General features: G+C 41.2%; 1 protein-coding gene across 2 annotated transcripts in view; it reads left to right on the top strand.

Annotated features, from left to right (window-relative positions):
• LOC124555789 (membrane-associated protein Hem-like) overlaps window positions 1–20,786 on the top strand; it is a 160,333-nt gene that overhangs the window by 47,746 nt on the left and 91,801 nt on the right. For both annotated transcript variants that reach the window (XM_047129850.1, XM_047129849.1), the window contains 3 exons: window positions 4,060–4,222; window positions 7,877–8,050; window positions 14,846–15,050. In XM_047129850.1, the coding sequence (XP_046985806.1) occupies window positions 4,060–4,222; window positions 7,877–8,050; window positions 14,846–15,050 (542 nt within the window). The remainder of the gene's footprint in view (window positions 1–4,059; window positions 4,223–7,876; window positions 8,051–14,845; window positions 15,051–20,786) is intronic.

The raw sequence follows: 20,786 nt of genomic DNA, 5'->3' as shown, positions 1-20,786 counted from the left end.
TGTTTTATACATTGACCATGGCCTCTGAGCCTGGAACTTTCCACAGAAATGCTGTCTTACTACTGCAGATGGAAGTTTTTTACTATAAGTAGATGACCCAAGCGAATTGCAGGACCTCCGGTTTCCATGTGATTATTTTATGTGCCACTACCAACAAAATGATCAACTTTTGTGTCAATTGGAGTTCTCACTACTGCTGTGAATTTTTCCCAAGTGCAGTTGGAATGCAATTCTGTGGTGTTCCTCTTCTTCTTCTTCTTCTTCTTCTTCATCATCATCATCATCATCATCATCAGTCACTGTGTTTTTTGCCTAGCAGATCTCCTTAATTGGAGGTAACAAATGACTATGTCCCAGTCACCACATTCAATTTGTCAATCATTTTTCTTCCAAGAGAAAGCTACAAAAGTGTATGATCGTCAAGTTGAATTGGTTGCTATATTATTAGCTATGTAACATTAGAATGCTTTTAATATAGGTGGTAGCACTGGTTTCATGGTAGACCACATCACTATAGCATTCCTATGAGACAATGAAATTTCTGTGGTGACAGTGTAATTGATTTATGAGTGGTGTTCTGCTGTGATGGACTTGAAGTACTAATGTGAAGGTTTAAAAGTAGTTCTGAACTTGGAGGCTTTTTGGATTGTGCAGTAGAATATCTTGGCTTGAGTTCTTTACTGCTGAAAGTAGTATACAAGTGTGTAAGAGAGATTCCTGGAGAAGGAGGAGGGGGGGGGGGGGGGGGAGAGAGCCGTAATTCCTGTTTCCAAGGATATAGTACAGATCATTGCAGAAGACATTCTTGGTGTCAACATGGTGTCAACATCTTAAGCCCAGGTTCACATTTGCTCCCCAGACTAACAAGAAACACACCACTGATCCATATCTCTGTGGTATCTGAAATTCAAACAAGATTCAGCTTAGTGTCCAAAATAACTTAATTCTAAACTTTTGTGTAATGGTTAATGTTGTTTGAAATTTCAACTTTTTGAGATGCAATCTTAATCCTGCTTCCAAAACAGTAAAAAATTAGTACTTTTCTAAGTATCTTTTGTAATGTAACTCAAATTTCGTGAATGGTAAACTGTCAACTAGATTACTGTGCTGAAAAGACTAGCTTCTTATTTGATATGAACTATGTATGCCTTCCTGAAGTACATGTGTTGTGATTTTCATAATCATTGATGCCAGGATGATTCCGCTGGGAAAGCCACAAAGGAGTGTCCAGTCTCACTGCCTGCAGGATGTCAAACAAAAGACTCCTAAAAAAAATGATTAACTGCTCATTCATCTAAAGTGTATTATCCAAAATGCTCCATGGTCTCTTCTAGTGCTGCTTCATTTAATACCATTGTCCACTTTTTTATAGTGGTAGTAACACTTTAAAGCTTAACGTTTACATACATAAGGGCTGCATTGCATCTTTTATGCATGTTACGTGAGGCTTAAATCATGGCTTGAAATCGGGTGGACATGTGGAGCAAAAGCAGATTGTTAATGAAGAGAAAAATGACGTTGATGGTTACACACTTTTTTCTGGGGGGGGGGGGGGGGGGGGGAGGGGGGCAGGGGGGATGGAAAAGCATAGAAACAAATGTTTCATCTCCCAGGAAGTCCTTAATGTATTAAGAATACTATTAGCTTTTGTGCATAGTATGTTGCATTTTTTAATCTGAAAGGATTAAGGTATATTCAGTGGAGGATTTAGAATTGCCCACAATAGCATTACACAGAACAACATAAGAAGTAGTGAACTTGCTAATAATGAATTAAATGTCTGTGCACTTGGATGTTGCTTGTTACAATGGCTCCAATATCCCAGAAACAGAACTGATTTTTAGAAGGTGCTAATGCCTGAAATTTGCACTTGCTCTAGAATTGAGTTACACATTGCATGTGACTGTTGATATGAGCACCCTACACACCAGTAGACTGCTTGATTTTCCAGATAATTTCAGGCAGTTGATGGACATATCCAGTTTTTCCCTTTTGATATACTCTGAGTTACTGCTTCATGTAAACCCATTTTTCATGTGCAACTTTCTTGTTTGAACCATTTTGAACTACTCATGATAAGAGGACATGGGATGGCAACTTATAAATCAGTTGCCAGCCATGTTACAAATGAGTTGCTGACCTCAGTGGTCAATTGAGTGTAGTATCTGATGGGTTCCAAAATCCTGAGTATGCAGAAAACTGTGCATGGAGAGAGATGGGAAAGTGGATCTGCACTTTGTAATATTCTTGTTCAGTGGTGCACATCCAATGACTTTTCCTCATACCAGATGTTAGTTATTATTTTGAAGTAAGTTGCATCAAAAGGCATGTCCACATATGAAACTATGTAGTTTTATGTATTCGATTATCTTGATTTTGGAATTGTTGTCTTCTTTGGAGGCATGATAATGTCCACAGGTTTTCTTCTAGTACAGAAAAAATTAACTGATGAAATGGTTGTGAAAGTCTGATAATTTTTGAAATGCTAAATGAAGTAAAGTGTCTGAGCTTTTAAACATTTGTATTCTATGACATTATACATATTATGACAGCACTGTTTGAACAAACCAAAGAAATAATAAATCTGCCTTCTGCAGCCTCACAAAATGGCTCAACTTTCATTTATGCCCACTTCTTGCCAAGTCTCTACACAATGAAGAAGCTAAAGCGTACATCTTTGTCAGAGACAATTGCTGGCATATGATTCGTAGAATTAATACAACTGAATTTACAAAATTTTCTGTTAAAACTTCAACATCATTGTAAATGCATGAAATATGAATATGTAGGTGTAAAATAATTTATTTTTATGGATGAAGTTTCTAATATGAATTTTTCTTTATGCAGATGAAGATATCGATACCTGCTGGTATCTTAACATTCCTAATATACCACTGGCTTGATTACATTACAACATGTACCAACTTTGTTTTCATTCAGCTGTTGGTTCTCTGGCAGAAAATACATGGTTGCTGTTGTTGTTTGTATTAAGCAACTCATCCCAGACGATTTTCATCAGCATTTGTTGATAAAATAGCTTCAGTTATTGTTATAATTGCAATAGATTTGTAATTATTTGTATTTTATAATTTTGTGGTAATTTGTAGAAATGGATAAAAACGAGTATTGTAGTAGTGGTGAAATGTGCTTATTGGAAAGAAAATGTTAGTTGATACAGAAAATCCAGTATATAAAGATAATTTTGCAACATTTTAATGTTCTCTATGGTCTTTACCTTTTGAATGGATATGAACTAATAAGCAAACATATAGATAAGTGTTATAAAGACATCTACACTTTCTAGCAGACCAGAAAAGAGAGGTTGGAGGTGGTGTGGTATCTGAGGCCTTTCTTTTCCTGCAATACGGCGTTGGCTAGTGTTGCTGTCGCTAGTTTGATGATTTTGTACCCACTGTATTTGTTTACAGAATAATGAAATAACTGCACATTGGTAGACTCAAAAGTAGATAGAGTATACAGTTTATGACAAAAAACAAACACACAAAGCATTAAAGAGTCCATCAACAAGTGAGGTATGTCTGCAAGATGTGGGCAACAAACACTCACCCACGCGCAGTTTTTTCGCTGACATGTAAACATAATCCATCACTCATACTGAGTAAGTCTTAGTGCAGATTAATGTGCCAGAAGCACTGCTGTAGACTCGCCTATCATGCATAAGAACTGAAACAAGAAAGTTGTTTTAGTAAAATGGGCTTCATAGCAGTGTTTTGTCAATTTGTGTTAGACACTTATAATTCTTAACCTTATAACTTATATCTTGTTACCTATACTAATATTAATTTTAGAACTGACAATACTGAGTGGACACGTGAAAAGAACATTTTTATAAACCACACATTTGTTGTACTTCTTGTTGTAAATTTCTCGTGACTGGTTTAGTGATAGTCTTAAAAATGTGCTCATACTTCATTACTGTTGTCAGCTGTCTACAGACATGAATTATTTAGTTTCAGAAGCTGACAGTGTATTTAATTTTAATGTTTAAGTAATGAAACTTTTTTCCTTGTTAATACTTCTGTGAATTCTTGCTTCTAGGCACTGTTAATCTTCATTGGCCTCTGCCTAGCAAGGGATGAAGTATACTGGCTTTTGCGCCATAATGACAACCCACCTCAGCAAAAGAGTAAAGGAAAAACTGCAGAAGACCTGGTGGATAGGCAGTTGCCAGAGCTGCTTTTTCACATGGAAGAACTGAGAGGTTACCTTTTGACCTATATATTATGTAACATAAAAAAATGTTAACAGTGCCTTCTGTCTCTGATTTATGATTTCTAGATATGTGTGTGAATGGCTTTAAATTTCTGTTTTGCTTGCATCTAAGTGCAGTGTACTTTCGAATCATTTTACTAGGATAAGGTCAAGAGCATGTCTTTTATCTCGCTTAAGGGAATTATACGAACTGAATAACAGGACCCAGTTGAAAACCAACTGTAATTGCTCATTAGAGGAAAGGTCACTAGAACCAGTGGGATACCTATTACAGTATATATAGAATAAGAGGTTTGATAAAAAAATAATGGGAATTATTGTTGTTCTTAAAGAATCTTCATTTATCCATCATCATCATCATCATCAACAACAACAACAACTACTACTTTGTCCCTTTCGAACTGATCCTCCTCAGATATAATACACTTGTACCAGTCCTTTTTCCAATCTTGGAAGCACTTCTGGAACTCATTTTTCATTATGATGTTCAGTTCCTTCAGCGATTCTGTTTTTATCTCATCAGTGGTGGTAAAACGACATCCTTTCATGGTTCTCTTCAACCTTAGAAATAGGAAGTAGTCACAGGGGGCCATGTCCAATGAATATGGTGACTGAAGCAAAATAATGGTTTTGTTTTTTGCCAAAAAATCATGAACAAGCATTGAGGTGTGAGTGGGAGCATTATTGTGATGCAGCTTCCACGAGTGGTTTTGACACAGTTCTGATTATCGTTTTCTTTGGATTGCTTCATGCAAACATCACGTAACTTCCAAGTAGTATTCCCTTATTGATCATATTACTATAACTCAGGAAATCATGATCCACTATCCCACTGTAATCGAAGAAACAGTGAGAAGAATCTTCACATGTGATTGAACTTGTCAAATTGCTGTCACACGTTCATGTCAAAAAACATCCAAAACAATTGCTTCGCATGAACAAAAGGATATATGGGAATCATCAGCATCCTCCCTGATAATGATTAAGTGATTTTCCAGAACCATTTTCTTTACTGCTTCCACATTGTCATCAGTAATTGATGTGCTAAAGTGTCGAGGGCAGTCGTCATCTTCATTTTCTCGATCCTCTTTGAAACATTGTACCACTTGTAAACTCTTTTCTTACTCATAGTAAATTTGTGAAAAGCCACAGTCAATATGTTGAGTGCTGTGCTGCACTTTATTTCATTTTTCAAGCAAAATTTAATGCAATAAAAATTCGCATAGCATTCGAAACACACACAACCTTTTCAATGTCAACAATAAACTAAATATTCAAACAGCTGAAAATGCAAACATACATCAGAACATGTGTACCAACAAGAGATTTTTTTTTAATCTGATGTATAAAGTTGTGAAATTAAAAAAAACATGCCTCGTATGTTGTAGAACTGACCCCTCTTGTAGGAACTGTCTGTTATAGGTTGCTAGACCAGTAAAACACCCCACATGATTGTAGGTTGTCCCAGTCTTAAGAAGGTCACATGGCAGATGCAGAAAGTTGCATACCTATATCAACTGACATAAGTTTTGCTCGGGAAGTATAGAATCTTTTTGGGCTTTTGTATGATGACTTTTTGGAGACTGGAAAACTCTGGAGGCTGTCAATATGGGCTCCACAAGTTCTAATAATGTGAAAATACGTGAATCTTGGCTTGCTGTACTCATTCACAAGATCCAGAAGACTGTGAATTCTGGAGACCAGGTTGGTGTTATGTTTCTTGATTTCTGGAAAGACTTATAATCAGGCACAATTGGCAGGTATGGGGAGCATCTATGTGAAGTTGTTTATGGTGGCAGAGTCACACAAATACAGCCATAAGGAAGGCAAGATGTGAAGTTGTTTATGGTGGCAGAGTCACACAATACAGCCATAAGGAAGGCAGATGACAGAAAGAGATGTATTTGCAGCATCCTTAGGAACTGTATTCGCCTGTAAAACAGGTAGCATACAAAAAGAGATGTATTTGAAGAATCATAAGGAACTGTATTCACCTGTAAAGCAGGTAGCATACAAAATTTTCACTCAACCATTTATGGAATATTTTTGGTAATGTAGTACCCCTGTCAAGTTGGATTGATGGAAGTGATAAAGAAGGTTCCAAGAAGAGTTGCACATTTCATTACATTTTTGTTTAAGTTGTGTGATAGCATCACCAGACTTCTCAGTGAATTCAACTGAAAGGCAGCACAAGAATGTACTGGAATCCCTCTTACATGATGACTCTTTTGCCTTTGATGTCACCAGTATTCTTCTCCTCTTCTTCATTTGCTGCTGGTTGTTCATTTTGACTTCCTGTTATCTCTCTTGGCACCTAATTTTATCATATATACTTCACCCCCCTCCCACTTGTTTTCTTCTCCACACTGTATCTTTTTGTGCTAGGTTCTCTGACAAGTTGATTACTTTTTCTGCTGTATATGGGTACTTTACAGAACTTTCTTCACGTTCTGCAGGCTCCATTTGCTGCACAGATGATGTCTTCCCTCTGTCACCCATGTCTTGGAAAATCTTGATCTTAGCTGTAACACTATTTAACGCTGACAATTCTGTAAATCTGTTAGATTAATGCAGACTTCACCAAACATCATTGGGTTCTGTGGACAGCCGGAATCTTGGTTTCATTGCATTTCTTGTCAGAAAGATTTTGAGTTATACTCCCCCCCCCCCCCCCCCCTTCCATCCTTTGCTTTTCCCAAAAGGCGAGTTAACGTAGTGATCAATTCACAGGAGTCACATTTATGAGCAATTAAATTCACAAGTTCAAGTGGACAGGGAAACCAAAGTCCATGGAACATGAGTTGCAGGGAACCCAGTTCACCACTATAGATATGCTGTGTATGTTTTTCATTAAAAAAGGTTCTGCAGTATTTACTCTTATCAATTTTCAAATTCATTATGCCATTTCCTTTTCTTCATTTTCTCTCTGTATGTATTGTTGTTAAGTATACAGGATGGTCAGAAACAGTCTGAAAAACTAGGGAGTGTGTTTCAGGATAAGTTTTACTGAGAAATAATTGTTAAGAAAAAATTTGATACATTGTGCCATTTAGGAGATAATTAGCATGGAAGTTGGCCAATCAGTCCATTGTATGCACAAAATCTACTGGCCAGTCAGATCCAGGTAGTGTCAGTTGTAGTGTAATGTAGTGTAGTGCAGTGTACTGTAGATGATGGTGCATTCTGGTCCAAGCTGCTGGAGAGGCTATCATGTGTGTGGGAGGTGTTCTTGCTTGTGTGAATGAATATGTGTGTGTTTCCTGATCTCCAAAAGCTAATGTGTAACTGTCTTCTCATTGTGCCTGTCTGCAACTCAAAGTGTCATCTTTACTGTGAGTGCCAATCTATCTTTTCCTTATATTGTTGATATTCCAACTTGGAATTTCCGTTGGTCGATTCTGATATCAGCTGTGTTACACTGATTTTGCCCATTCAAATAGTGTTATAAGTCTGTGCTGTGAGATGTTATTTTTCCATTGAAATTTCATTTCTGTTCATATCTTAAGGTATATTTTTACTAAGGTTTTATCCTCCTAATAATAGTTGAAAGCTTTAATTTAATGTCCTAAAGTACAGTCTTTCTTATTTCACAGTTTCTGTAGTACATACTATGTCAGCTCACTATGTTTTATTTTCATTGCAGTTCTTGTTCGAAAATACAGCCAAGTAATGCAGAGGTACTATGTGCAGTACCTATCAGGGTTTGATGCTATTGCTTTAAATCAAATGGTACAGAATTTGCAAGTTTGTCCAGAGGATGAAAGCATTATTTTGTCTTCAATGTGCAGCACAATTGCTAACTTATCCGTAAAACAAGGTGAGTTTGGTGTGAAGTACTAAATTGTGGTACTATGACATGTACCTTTTATGTCGTACAATGCTACGTGCTTGGAATCAAATATTTTGTGTAATTCTTGGAACTACCCCCCCCCCTGCCCACACACACACACACACACACACACACACACACACACACACACACACAGCCAGCCAGCAAGCACGCTATCACAGAGCCACGTTGCTCGTCAAAAATTATCTACCTCATTTCAGCATACTACTCATAGCCGAACAATTTAGAAGTCTATTTTCTGAAAAATTTTTGAGGTTTGGATTGAATTGCTTTTGAACTTCACGTACCATAAAAATAAAAAATTAAAAAAATCTGACTGTCATGTGGTCCTCTTGTTAGAGAAAAACAGGCAATGTGATCACATGTGAAAGCGCAATTTAATTCTACTCCTGTTAAGTTTTAGTCATAAATTAATAAACTTTCTGGGTTCATCCCAAGTATTGGGTATGGTAAGTGATGCCTTAAGTCTCTCTCTCAGTACATTGAAACACACTACTGTCTGAATACCTTATACTTCTGAAACCCTGGTCATCTTGAGAAAACCGTGCATGAACCACAATCAAATTTAACCACAGCTGTCTCCCTGTTTAACTTTGATCAAGATTGCTGCATCAGAATTTTGTGTAGAACAAGGTTAAATGCTTACGTTACCATGGTTAACTTTTCATCAAGGTTGGGATATTTGCCTGTGAGGTGGAATTTGGGTGGAATTGTTGGTACTATTCAAACAAACCAAACTGATTATTTACTTTTCAGATTATCCAAGTGTGCGACTTCTTCTGTTGACACATGTGATTCTTGACAATGCCATTTATTCAGAATATTTTAGAAAGTAGGAAGAAGAAGGGGGAGGCAGAGAGGGGGGGGGGGGGTAGAGAGAGAGAGAGAGAGAGAGAGAGAGAGAGAGAGAGAGATTATATATGTTTGGCTGCCAGATATTATGGATTGTCCATAATTGTTACAGATTTATTACCTTAATTATGGATTTACAGGAAATTACTTAAAAATATGGAAATAGACATTTTACAATTTGATGTTTTTAAAAAGTTGAGAAAGGTATTGTTTGCATTTGGCTAATCACATGCTACTAAAATATTTTATAGACTGTAATGATTGTCTTCCTGAGTACGCAGTAAGCCTGTCTACGAATGAATTTGTCACCACTTCGTACTAAAAATGCGTTTACAGAGAGTTCGAAGCATGTTCTGCAACATTGTTCACAGGTAGCACTGGACTACTGATGTTCGCAAAATGTTAACATCTTGGCAACACGAAATCAGTGTTGCACAATTGTTTTGGTACAGATCGAAGGAACATTGTTCCTGGTCGGCTACCACTAAATGCCACTAAACAGTGCTAGTGTTTGCTTTTACTCCATCTGTAGTGTTGCATGTTGTTTTTACACATGTTCCATAATGAAATGGAATAGGCAAGAAGCAAAATTTACAAATTTGTCACACACTATGAGACAGAGGAATGTCTCTGAAATATTTGGAGTCATAGTTATAAAAATATTAAACAGAAGAATGACTCCCTGCAAAAAAATGCTATGTTGCTTTGTACCAGCAGCAGTGATGTACATAAAAAATACAAATAGTGTTGAATTTCTAGTGATGAGCATACCATTTGACTGTTTTACTAAATTAATGTTTAGGTCTTTCGGGAACCTTGAATGCTATTGTATACTTCTAAAAAACTTATCAATATTCTTTCTATAACTGAATAGTAGCTATAGAGCTAAACTTGCAACAATGAGTTGCTCAATATATACTTTCAGATTATCATCACCTTCATCCAAAGAAAGGAGCATTTTGATTTAATAGCCAATCAATGACAGTGTCATTAGACGTAGAACAAATGCTTGGTTTGGTGAAGAATGTTGAAGGAAATTGGCCATTTACATTAAAAAGGGAATCATCCCCACATTTACCATAAGTGCTTTAGGGAAACCATGCAAATGCAAAACTGCATAATGGGCAGGGATTGGAACCAGTGTCATCTCAAATAACTGCTTTTCCATTTCATTTGATGTCATCATCGGAGTTGGTTGAATGTCCTATATGTACGTTGCTAATGATATCGAGTCAGCTGAGAATATTATAAAAAAGAAGAATATGAATGTTCCTGCAGAGTAGTATTGTGAACAACCAAATATAGAGAAGCATAAACATAACCTATCTGTTTTAATGTGCAATGGCTATTTTGAACTTCTTGACAGTATGTGGATATAGTATAAGTTAGATGACTTTTAACAAAGGAACAAAATTGAAGGCCGTGCCTACTAGCCTGCAATAGAATTTTGTGAGGCTTCATGTGTTGTTATTTCTCAAACCATCAGTTCTCTTCAAAATACATGCCTGACAAAAAGAAGTGCAGCACCCAGAATGGATGCCAACATAACTTTGTACAAGAATGCACCGTTGGCAGGTATGTAAATGATTTAGAGTTGCAGTTCTCTGTGGCAGGTAAAATGACCACGAGAGTGAATTAATGTTGTGAAACATGAGACTCTTCTGGAGTTAAAATGCTCAAATAACAGTTGGCTGATGCCTTTGACAGCTGTCGATATTTCGACAGTTGCACACACTGACATTTTCAAGGCACAAATGCAATGATAATGTGCTGCACAAGGAAATTTAAGATCTTTGTATGCAGAGCATAGTACTGCATGTGCGTGCCACCCCCCCCCCCCCCCCCCCCCGCCCTTTCCCTCCTCCCCTCACACACACACACACACACACACACACACACACACACACAGAGAGAGAGAGAGAGAGAGAGAGAGAGAGAGAGAGAGAGAGAGAGAGAGAGGGGGGGGGGGGGGGGAGGAGAGAGAGAGAGAGAGAGAGAGAGAGAGAGAGAGAGAGAGAGAGAGTAAACACTAACGCAGCCAAAGATTATCAACATAAAATAACCAATCAGTGAGGCAAGCATTAACTATATCCTTCTGTTGTGTGACCAGGGAGAGAGCATGATAACATGCAGATTTTCAGCAAAAACCTCCATCTCTATTTATATGATCACTTGTTAGTTTAATTTCAACTGCTTTCTTAATAGCAGTAACCCAATAGCTACCAGTGCATCCCAGACTCTCCATGTTCTTATACTACACATTATTACTGGTGCCAAGGCAATGTTCTGCAGTAGCAGATTTGCTTGGCTGTTGTAAGCATGTGTGACACTTATGCTCAGTACACAGGTTCTCTGCGGTCCTTATGGTCTGACTAATATACAACATGCCACAACTGCAACAAACATGGCATACACCTGCCTTTACGGATCTTAAAAGACCCCTTATGTGGTTGAAAAACACATTTCACATCATATTTCATCAGAATATGACAATCCTGTTGGAAATGCTTCCTGTGTAAGCAAACAGACTTTCGACTTGGATGCTGTCTCATTACCATCATCACACACCTATTTCACAGTAGGTCGATACTGCAACATGTGTCGGATCTGTCTTTCACTTTAAACAATTTGATGAAAGGTAACTTCAAGATTGGCTTAATCAACTGAAGAACTTTCAGGGTCTGAGATGACATGGATTTTTGAACCAAGCTATGAAGTACCCCTTCATGCCGTATATGAGGACAGTTTGAAAAGTTCTCAGAATGGAATAGAAGAAAAGTACTTATATCACTTAATTTTTTTTTCAATGTAGTCTCCTTGTAGATTAATGCATTTGGTCCAATAGTGTTCCAATGCCTTGATCCCATCTCGAAAATGAATTTCCTCCATTCCTGCAAAATAGTTGTCAATTCCGGTTATCAATTCATTTGAAGTGAATCTTCTTCCACCAAGAAAAATTTTCAGTTTTAGCAAGAGCTGGAAGTCTGAAGGAGCCACTGGCCGCTGTGGCCGAGTGGTTCCAGGTGTTTCTGTCTGGAACCACGCGACTGCTATGGTTGCAGGTTCGAATCCTGCCTCAGGCAGTTAGGTTAATTATGTTTAAGTAGTTCTAAGTTGTAGGGGACTGATGACCTCAGATGTTAAGTCCAATAGTGCTCAGAGCCATTTGAACCATTTGAATCTGATGGAGCCATATCAGGTGACTAAGGCAGGTGTGACACCAATTCATACCTAGGTTCGTGAAATTTTGTCATGGCAATGGCATGTGTGTGTGGGCGCACATTGTCTTGATGGAAGATGACATTCTTCCTAGGTAAACCCGGCCTTTTTTCGTGTATCTTTTGTTACAATTTGTCCGGGAGGTTAGCATAATATTCTCCAGTAATTGTTTGCCCAGTGGGGAGATAGTCTACAAACAAAATCCCCTTTGCATCCCAGAACATTGATGCCATGACCTTTCCCGTCGAAGGAATTCTCTTTGCTTTCTTTGGTGGTGGAGAGTCAGCACGTTTCCACTGATTTGGCTGTTATTTTGTCTCTGAGATATAGTAGTGCACCCAAGTTTGATCTGTGGTCACAAACCACCGCAAAAAATCTTGTTCGTTTCTCCTAAAGCAGGCCAAACATTGTTCAGAAATGTCCATTATCATGAGTTTTTGATCCAGCGTCAAGAGTTGTAGCACCCATCATGTAGATAATTTTTTCATTGAAACTTCCTGGCAGATTAAAACTGTGTGCCGGACCGAGACTCGAACTCTGGACCTTTGCCTTTCATGGGCAAGTGTTCTACCATCTGAGCTACCCAAGCATGACTCACGACCCATCCTCACAGCTCCAATTCTGCCCGTACCTCGTCTCCTACCTTCCAAACCTCACAGAAGCTCTTCTGCAAACCTTGCAGATCTGGCACTCCTGGTAGAAAGGATATTGCGGAGACATGGCTTAGTCACAGCCTAGGGGATGTTTCCAGATTGAGATTTTCACTCTGCAGTGGAGTGTGCGCTGATATGAAACTTCCTGGTAGAGCACTTGCCCACGAAAGGCAAAGGTCCCGAGTTCGAGTCTCAGTCCGGCACACAGTTTTAATCTGCCAGGAAGTACGTGAGCAATTTCACGCACTTTCAATCAGTGATCCTCCATAAACATTTTGTGCACTTTTGCAATGATTTCTGCGGTAGTGACACATCTTGGGCGACCGCTACATGGATCATCATCTAAGCTCTCCTGACCAAATTTAAATTCATTTGTCCACTTGGCAGCAGTTGAGTATGAAGGAGCACAGTCGCCAGTGTATTCTGGAAATTGGCAAGAATGTGCTTTGCTCTCATACCTTTCTTTACGAAGTACTTAATCACTGCTCAGATCTAGATTTTCTCCATCTTTAAATATCACTATGTGGGAACAACTGCAGAGCCACGTCACCACCAGAGCTCTCTGTCGAGAGCACTGACGTGGCACATGTTTACAGGCAACACCTCTCGTGGTGATTCCGAGAACTTTTCAAACCACCCTCATAGATGGAACGTCCCAGCATACGATCAGCTTTCCTCCTAACCGACACATCAAAGAAGGGAAGGCAGCCATTCTTTTTCACCTCCATTCTGAAGCTAATATTTGGATGGATTGGATTCTATGTTCTAAAAAAGCCATTTAAATTCTCACTTTAAAGAGGCCAAACAACAAAAGTCCATCTACATATCAGAAAAAACACACAGGTATCAATGCCACCATCTCCAAGGTGAATTCCTTGAACTCTACTATAAACAAATTGTCAGTAATTAGTGACAATGGGCTCCACGTAACAGCTCCATCTGTCTGTTGATAGGGTCCTTGAATAAAAAGCAAGAGGAAATCAACACCTGTGGAAATAGATTCAGTAATTCAGTGCCAAACCTAAGTGCAATTAACCATAATGAACTGGGCAGAGGAATGTGAGTTAAGAGAGAGACCACATCAAAACTTATTAAAAATTGGTGTCATTCATGGGCGTGTTGTGAGTAACATTGGTGCCCCAACACACCATGTTGCATAACTCCTTGATACTCTGTTGAGCCCACTAGTAGGTCTGTGGGTGCATCACATTAAGAACTCAGCAGATTTTGTACGTTGATTAGAGGGATTTCGTTTGAATGATTCTGACATCATGATGTAGAGAGCCATCAGGTATGACTTAAGGTCATGGCTGGTTGTGGTTGAGGGAACTTTGATGGCACAGTGGTATGTTATGGACATCTTGTGTCCTCACGTATTATTTCCCATGTTACTGTATCATGATGCAATTTTTCAAGAGGACAATGACCATCCACACATGGCGTGTGTGTATGAACGGTCTGTGTGATGCTGAAGTACAAACGTAGCAGGCAAGATTCCCAGATCTGTCAGTGATAGAACATTTGTGGGACCAGCTCAGCTGTCATCTATGTCCTAGTACCAGTGTCAACAATATCGAGGACCAGTCACAGAAGTTGTGGGCCAGTTTGCCTTATCATACCCTTCCCAACCAAATTAGTGCATGCATCCCGGCCAGAGGTGGTGCAACTTCATACTGATAAATGGGCTTATACTGCCAAGTTCTTTGTAAAATTGACCCAAGTTTGTAATCAAATAATATAAAATATTGTCTCAATCTGTGAAGTTTCATTTTGTTTTCTCTTCTGCTTCTGAATGCTTCACCTTTTTTGGCAGGCAGTGTATTTAAATCATTCATCCTTCTCTCTTTATGGATAGAGTAAAATTTTTAAAATAGCTCACATTGATAATTAATAATCCATTGGATCACTTTTACTGTTGTATGAAAATATTCATGTTGAAAATCAATTTTATGAAATAAATTTGTTTTTGCAAATGTATTTGATTTCACACAGTATTTTTAACATCACTAATATATCTTTTTTTTTAATTCTATTCCAGTTGAGGAAAATGAATTGTTTGATTTCCGTTCAATTCGGCTTGATTGGTTTAGATTACAAGCTTATACATCAGTCAGTAAATCACCAATAGTGCTTGAAGAAAATAAAGACTTAGCTTCCTTGATTGACATTATTGTCTTCCACACAAAAATGGTTGATTTTCTTGATGAAATGTTGGTTGAAACATCTGATTTATCAATTTTCTGGTAAGACTAATATTACAGACATTTTAATTAGATTACGTTGTGTGAAAATTGAGTATCTTCTCAAAACTAAAATAACAGACTGCAAAGTAAAATATGCAGTGACATTATTTATTATTTAAATGGTGTTATTTGGCACACTGTATGTACACTAAAGATGCATTTCAATTCATAATATCCCATAATGATTTAGATTTTTCATTTATTCTACAAATTCACTGAGGAAAACTGTGGTATTAAATATTAAATAGGAATAGTGGAAGTGGCTTTCTAGAGTGTTCAGTAACAAACAAGAGTGTTAGAACTTCAAGTTTAACACATATATTTCGGAACGACACAACAACACGTATAAGTCACAGAGTAAGTTGACAAGTAAGACATGTGTACACGTTAGCATTGGAATGAGCACTGAGTCCCAGTCTAGCAGCCGCTGCTCGGCTGGCGGCTGGCCGCTTAGGTGGCGCAGCTGCTGCATGGCTGGCAGACAGCGCCGCACGTAGAGGAGGCACGTAATTGCGCGGCAGCACTTTGAATGATCAGCGAGTCACAACACTTTTCCCCCCTTTGAAATTGTTGCACTGGTCTTGATGGAGGTGTCCTGAAGATGGCTAACGTCCATAGGCGTTGTTTGACTCGCTGTAAAGTCTTGAGGAGGAGGCTTCTCGTACGGATGGAAGTGTCCCCGATGATAACGGGTCGAGATGACAGGAGACATAGGGGTCGAATCTGCTGGGGCCCCATGCACCAATCTGCCCGTTGCAGCAAGTCCAGTTGATATGACAGGAGACATGGGCGATGTGTCGGCGTCCGTTGGAGGAGGAGGCGAGTAGATTTGCTCTGACAGAGGATGGTCCTCCGGTTCCTGCATGGACACGTCTCCTGGTTGCGTCCGTTCTGGTGCTGGCATCGCGATGACGGTGAGAGGGCTGCATTGTGAGTATTGAGAGATGCCAAGATCCCGAGCGTCAGGTAGAGCCAAAGGTGGCGTGGCGGCATTCGGAACAGGCGTTGCTGGCACCCGAGATGAAGCTGGTCCGAATGACGCACTGCAACACCCGTGTCCATCTGGATTTCATACAGGCGTCTGCCACGGTATCTTAAGATGCGGCCCGGGCTCCGTTTTGGCCACCTGCCATATCCCCGTACCCAGACGAGGTCTTCGGCGGTGAACCGGACAAGTGAAGGCACCCGCGGCTATGAGGTGGGAGGCTGCAGAAGATGAAGTAGCGTGCGGGGCTGTCGGCCATGTAAGAGCTCAGCTGGGCTGTGGTCGCCCATGGGGGTGAAACGGTAAGACGCCAGAAACTGGAGAAGCGCATCATCAGCAGCAGAAGAAGTCAGAAGTTTCCACATCTGAGCCTTAAATGTGCGGACCAGTCGTTCAGCCTCACCGTTGGATTGTGGATGGAACGGCGGGGCCGTGACATGCGTAACGCCGTGACAAACACAAAAATCCGCAAATTCGGAAGAGGCAAATTGCGGACTATTATCAGTAACAAGAGTAGAGGGGAGACCTTCCAAAGAAAAAATGCGGGCAAGAGCACTGGTAGTTGCCGCGGTGATAGGCGACGTGCAACGGACAATGAAAGGAAAGTTAGAGTAGGCGTGAATTACGAGGAGCCAATAAGTACCTAAAAAGGGTCCCGCAAAGTCAGCATGAATGCGCTCCCAGGGCTTCTCAGGCGAGGGCCACGGTGACAAAGATGACTTCGGGGCAGCGGCCTGTGATGCACAAGGGCCGCAGGCAGCGACCATGTGTGCTATTTCAGGGTCGATGCCAGGCCAGTACACATGACGGCGCGCCAGAGATTTTGTGCGAGACACACCCCAGTGCCCTTGGTGAAGGAGGCGCAAGACCAAAGCACGCAAAGACGCAGGTACCACAACACGCGGCGAAGCATTGTCAGTGGAGAGGAGGATAACACCATCCCTAGTCGTGAGGCGGTAGCACAAAGTGTAGTAGTTCCGCAATGGATCAGAAGTCTTAGCGGACGGGCGATCTGGCCAACCCTTCTGAATACAGCGTAAAACCCGGAAGAGGGTAGGGTCAGAACCCGTAGCAGCCGCCAGCCTGTCCCCAGTGATGGGGAACCCGTCCACAACCCGTTGCTCGGCAACATCCAGATGGAAACACAAAAGTTCGTCCCTATCGAATGCCTGATCAGGACCCATGGGAAGGCGAGACAGAGCATCAGCATTTGCATGTTGAGCCGTTGGCCGGAAATGAATCTCATAATTGAAACGGGACAAGTAAAGAGCCCAACGCTGGAGGCGGTGTGCAGCCTTGTCGGGAAGTGACGTTGATGGATGAAACAAGGAAACAAGTGGTTTGTGATCCGTAACAAGATGAAATTTTGAGCCATAGAGAAAAACACCGAACTTATGAAGAGCATAAATGATGGCCAAAGCTTCTTTCTCAATTTGAGAATACTTTTGTAGGGCATCCGTGAGTGTTTTGGAGGCATAAGCAACGGGTTGTTCCGAACCGTCAGAAAAACGGTGCGCAAGGACTGCACCGACCCCGTATTGAGAGGCGTCTGTGGCAAGAACAAGGTGTTGGCCAGGTCGATAAGTAGCCAGGCACGGGGCCTGTTTCAGCATAGTCTTCAACTTCTGGAAAGCCGCTTCACATGACGCGGACCAGTGAAAAGGCACGTTTTTATGCAACAGGCAATGCAATGGCTGAGCCACCAAAGCCGCAGATGGTAAAAACTTGTGATAGTATGCTATTTTCCCCAAGAAGGCCTGCAGTTCCTTAACAGATGTAGGGTGAGGAAGGGCATCGATCGCAGCGACAGTTTATTGAAGCGGACGAATACCATCCCGAGAGAGTTGAAACCCCAAGTACGTGATAGATGCCTGAAAAAATTGTGATTTCTGAAGATTACACTTAAGACCGGCAGTCTGTAAGACATGAAAAAGTGTGCGGAGATTTTGAAGATGTTCTTCAGTGGTGGAGCCAGTGACAACAATGTCGTCCATGTAATTGATACACCCAGGGACAGGGAGCAATAATTGTTCCAAGAATTGCTGAAAGAGAGCAGGGGCGCTAGCAACTCCGAATGGCAAGCATTGAAATTGATAGAGGCCGAAAGGCGTGTTAAGGACGAGAAACTGCCGGGAAGCAGCGTCGAGAGGAAATTGATGATAAGCTTCTGACAGGTCAATTTTAGAAAAATACTGGCCTCCAGCAAGTTTAGTGAACAGTTCTTCAGGATGGGGCATAGGGTAAGTGTCGATGGGGCATTGAGCATTTACAGTGGCTTTGAAATCGCCACAGAGACGAATATCACCATTTGGCTGAGCAACTACAACGACAGGAGAGGACCACTCACTGGAAGTGACAGCAAGCAAGACCCCTGAAGCAGTGAGATGATCCAACTCCCGTTTTACCAGATCACGAAGGGCCACAGGAATGGGCCGAGCCCGAAAAAACTTATGCCGAGCAGTGGGTTTGAGCGTGATATGAGCTTCAAAGTCGTTTGCACGGCCTAATCCAGGAGAAAAAAGGGACGAAAATGTCGTCGACAAGGAATCCAGTTGAGCATAAGGAATAGCGTCAGAGACAATATTGACAGAGTCATCTATGGAGAACCCAAAAACGCGAAAGGCATCGAAACCAAAAAGATTTTCTGCGTTGCTCTGGTCGACCACAAATATGGGAACAGTGCGAACGACGGATTTGTAAGATACTTCAGCATTAAATTGTCCCAAGAGAGAAATCTTCTGTTTATTGTATGTCCGTAATTGCCGAGTGACAGGGGACAGGAGTGGAGAACCCAGCTGAAGATACATCTGAGAATTAAAGATACGCCTGAGAATTAATTATAGTGGCAGCAGAACTGGTATCCACTTGCATGCGAACATCTCGACCAAGGATTTGGACAGTGAGGAATAACTTCCCTGAAAGGGAAGAAGTGCAATTGACAGACAACACAGAATCAGAATCAGCGTCATGTTCATGAACATCATGTATGCGGTCGGATTTGCAAACGGAAGACACATGACCTTTCTTTTTGCAATTGTGACACACAGCCCAACGTTGGGGACAATCCTCGAGTGAATGTTTCGTAAAACACCACGGACATGAAGGAAGTTGCCGGGGGTTTTGCTGCAGTTTCTTAGCGGGTTGTTTACGGCTAGGCCGAGGCTGCGCGTGGGAGCGCACTGCGGCCACATCGGCTGGCGGGGACGCGCCGCACTCGTCGTCAACAGCGCACAGAGGTTGTATTTCCCCGACATCACCCTATGCCTCTATTTGCGCCCTAACGGCACGAGAAATTTCAAAAGACTGCACAATGGAGAGAACTTCATCTAGAGTCAGATTCGCCAACTGAAGGGCACGTTGCCGAACTTCTTTGTCGGGCGCCGACCGGATAATAGCATCCCGTACCATGGAATCGGCATAGGATTCATTGTGAACGTCAGTAACAAATTGACACTTCCGACTGAGGCCGTGAAGTTCAGCAGCCAAAGCGCGATAGGATTGATTTGGTTGTTTTTTGACAACGATAAAAGGCAACACGAGAGGCTACCACATGCGTTTGGTTTTGAAAATAGACAGACAGAAGTGAGCACATTTCAGCAAAGGACAAAGACGCAGGATCCTTCAAAGGAGCCAATTGCAACAACAACCGATACATTTGAGGTGAAATCCAGGAAAGGAACAGAGACTTACATGGTTGTTCGTCCGTGACATGAAATGCCAAGAAGTGCTGTCGAAGACGTTTTTCATAATCAGACCAGTCTTCCGCCATCTCGTCGTAAGGAGGAAAAGGAGGTATAGCCAACGACGAGAAACGCCCCGCATTTGACGCCGCGACGAAATCGCGAATCGCCGCTGTTAGAAGCATTTGCTGTTCAAGGAGATTTTGCAATAGTTGCTCGACAGTAGCCATGGAGCCCTGTGAGTCAACGGTGAAAAGGAAAAATCCAGTACCTCGTCGCCAATTGTTAGAACTTCAAGTTTAACACATATATTTTGGAACGACACAACAACACATATAAGTCACAGAGTAAGTCGACAAGTAAGACATGTGTACACGTTAGCATTCGAATGAGCACTGAGTCCTAGTCTAGTGGCTGCTGCTCGGCTGGCTGCTTAGGTGGCGCGGCTGCTGCATGGCTGGCAGACAGCGCTGCACGTAGAGGAGGCGCGTAATTGCACAGCGGCACTTTGAATGATCGTCGAGTCGCAACGAAGAGTAATTTATGTGAACTAACACTGTAGACAGGACTCCATTTAATTAGTGAGAAGAAGAACATTTAATACCAGTTAGAAACAGTGAAATAGTCGGGGTGGAATAATGAAACATTCAAAGGATAATTGTTACTCACCATATAGAGGGGCTGTTGAATGGCAGAAAGGCACACTGAAAAAGACTGCTAGATGTTATTAGCTATCAGACTGACCTTCTATCCTGCCAGCTGCCCCCCCCCCCCCCCAAAATTCTTTACTTCCCTCATCTCCCCTTTAACGCGCCCCTTCCAGCGCAGCCTTCTGATGCTGCACCTAGAAGCCTGCTATCCTATCTTGTCCTGTCCATGTCCCTGCACACTCCCACAAGCAGCACTAGCATCTTCCCCCACCCTTACTCTGCTGTTCCTCCCCGTCCCTTCTTCATGCTTCTTCTGTACCACCACTACCAGCCCCAGCAAAGATCATTGCATACCTGATACAGAATCGCAGTCAGGCCATAGCAGCCAGAGATGACAGTGAATATATATGTGTGAAGGGTT

The sequence above is a fragment of the Schistocerca americana genome, chromosome X, assembly GCF_021461395.2.
Source record: "Schistocerca americana isolate TAMUIC-IGC-003095 chromosome X, iqSchAmer2.1, whole genome shotgun sequence".
NCBI classification, from domain to species: Eukaryota; Metazoa; Arthropoda; class Insecta; order Orthoptera; family Acrididae; genus Schistocerca; species Schistocerca americana.
This window is presented reverse-complemented; position numbering and strand designations above follow the sequence as displayed.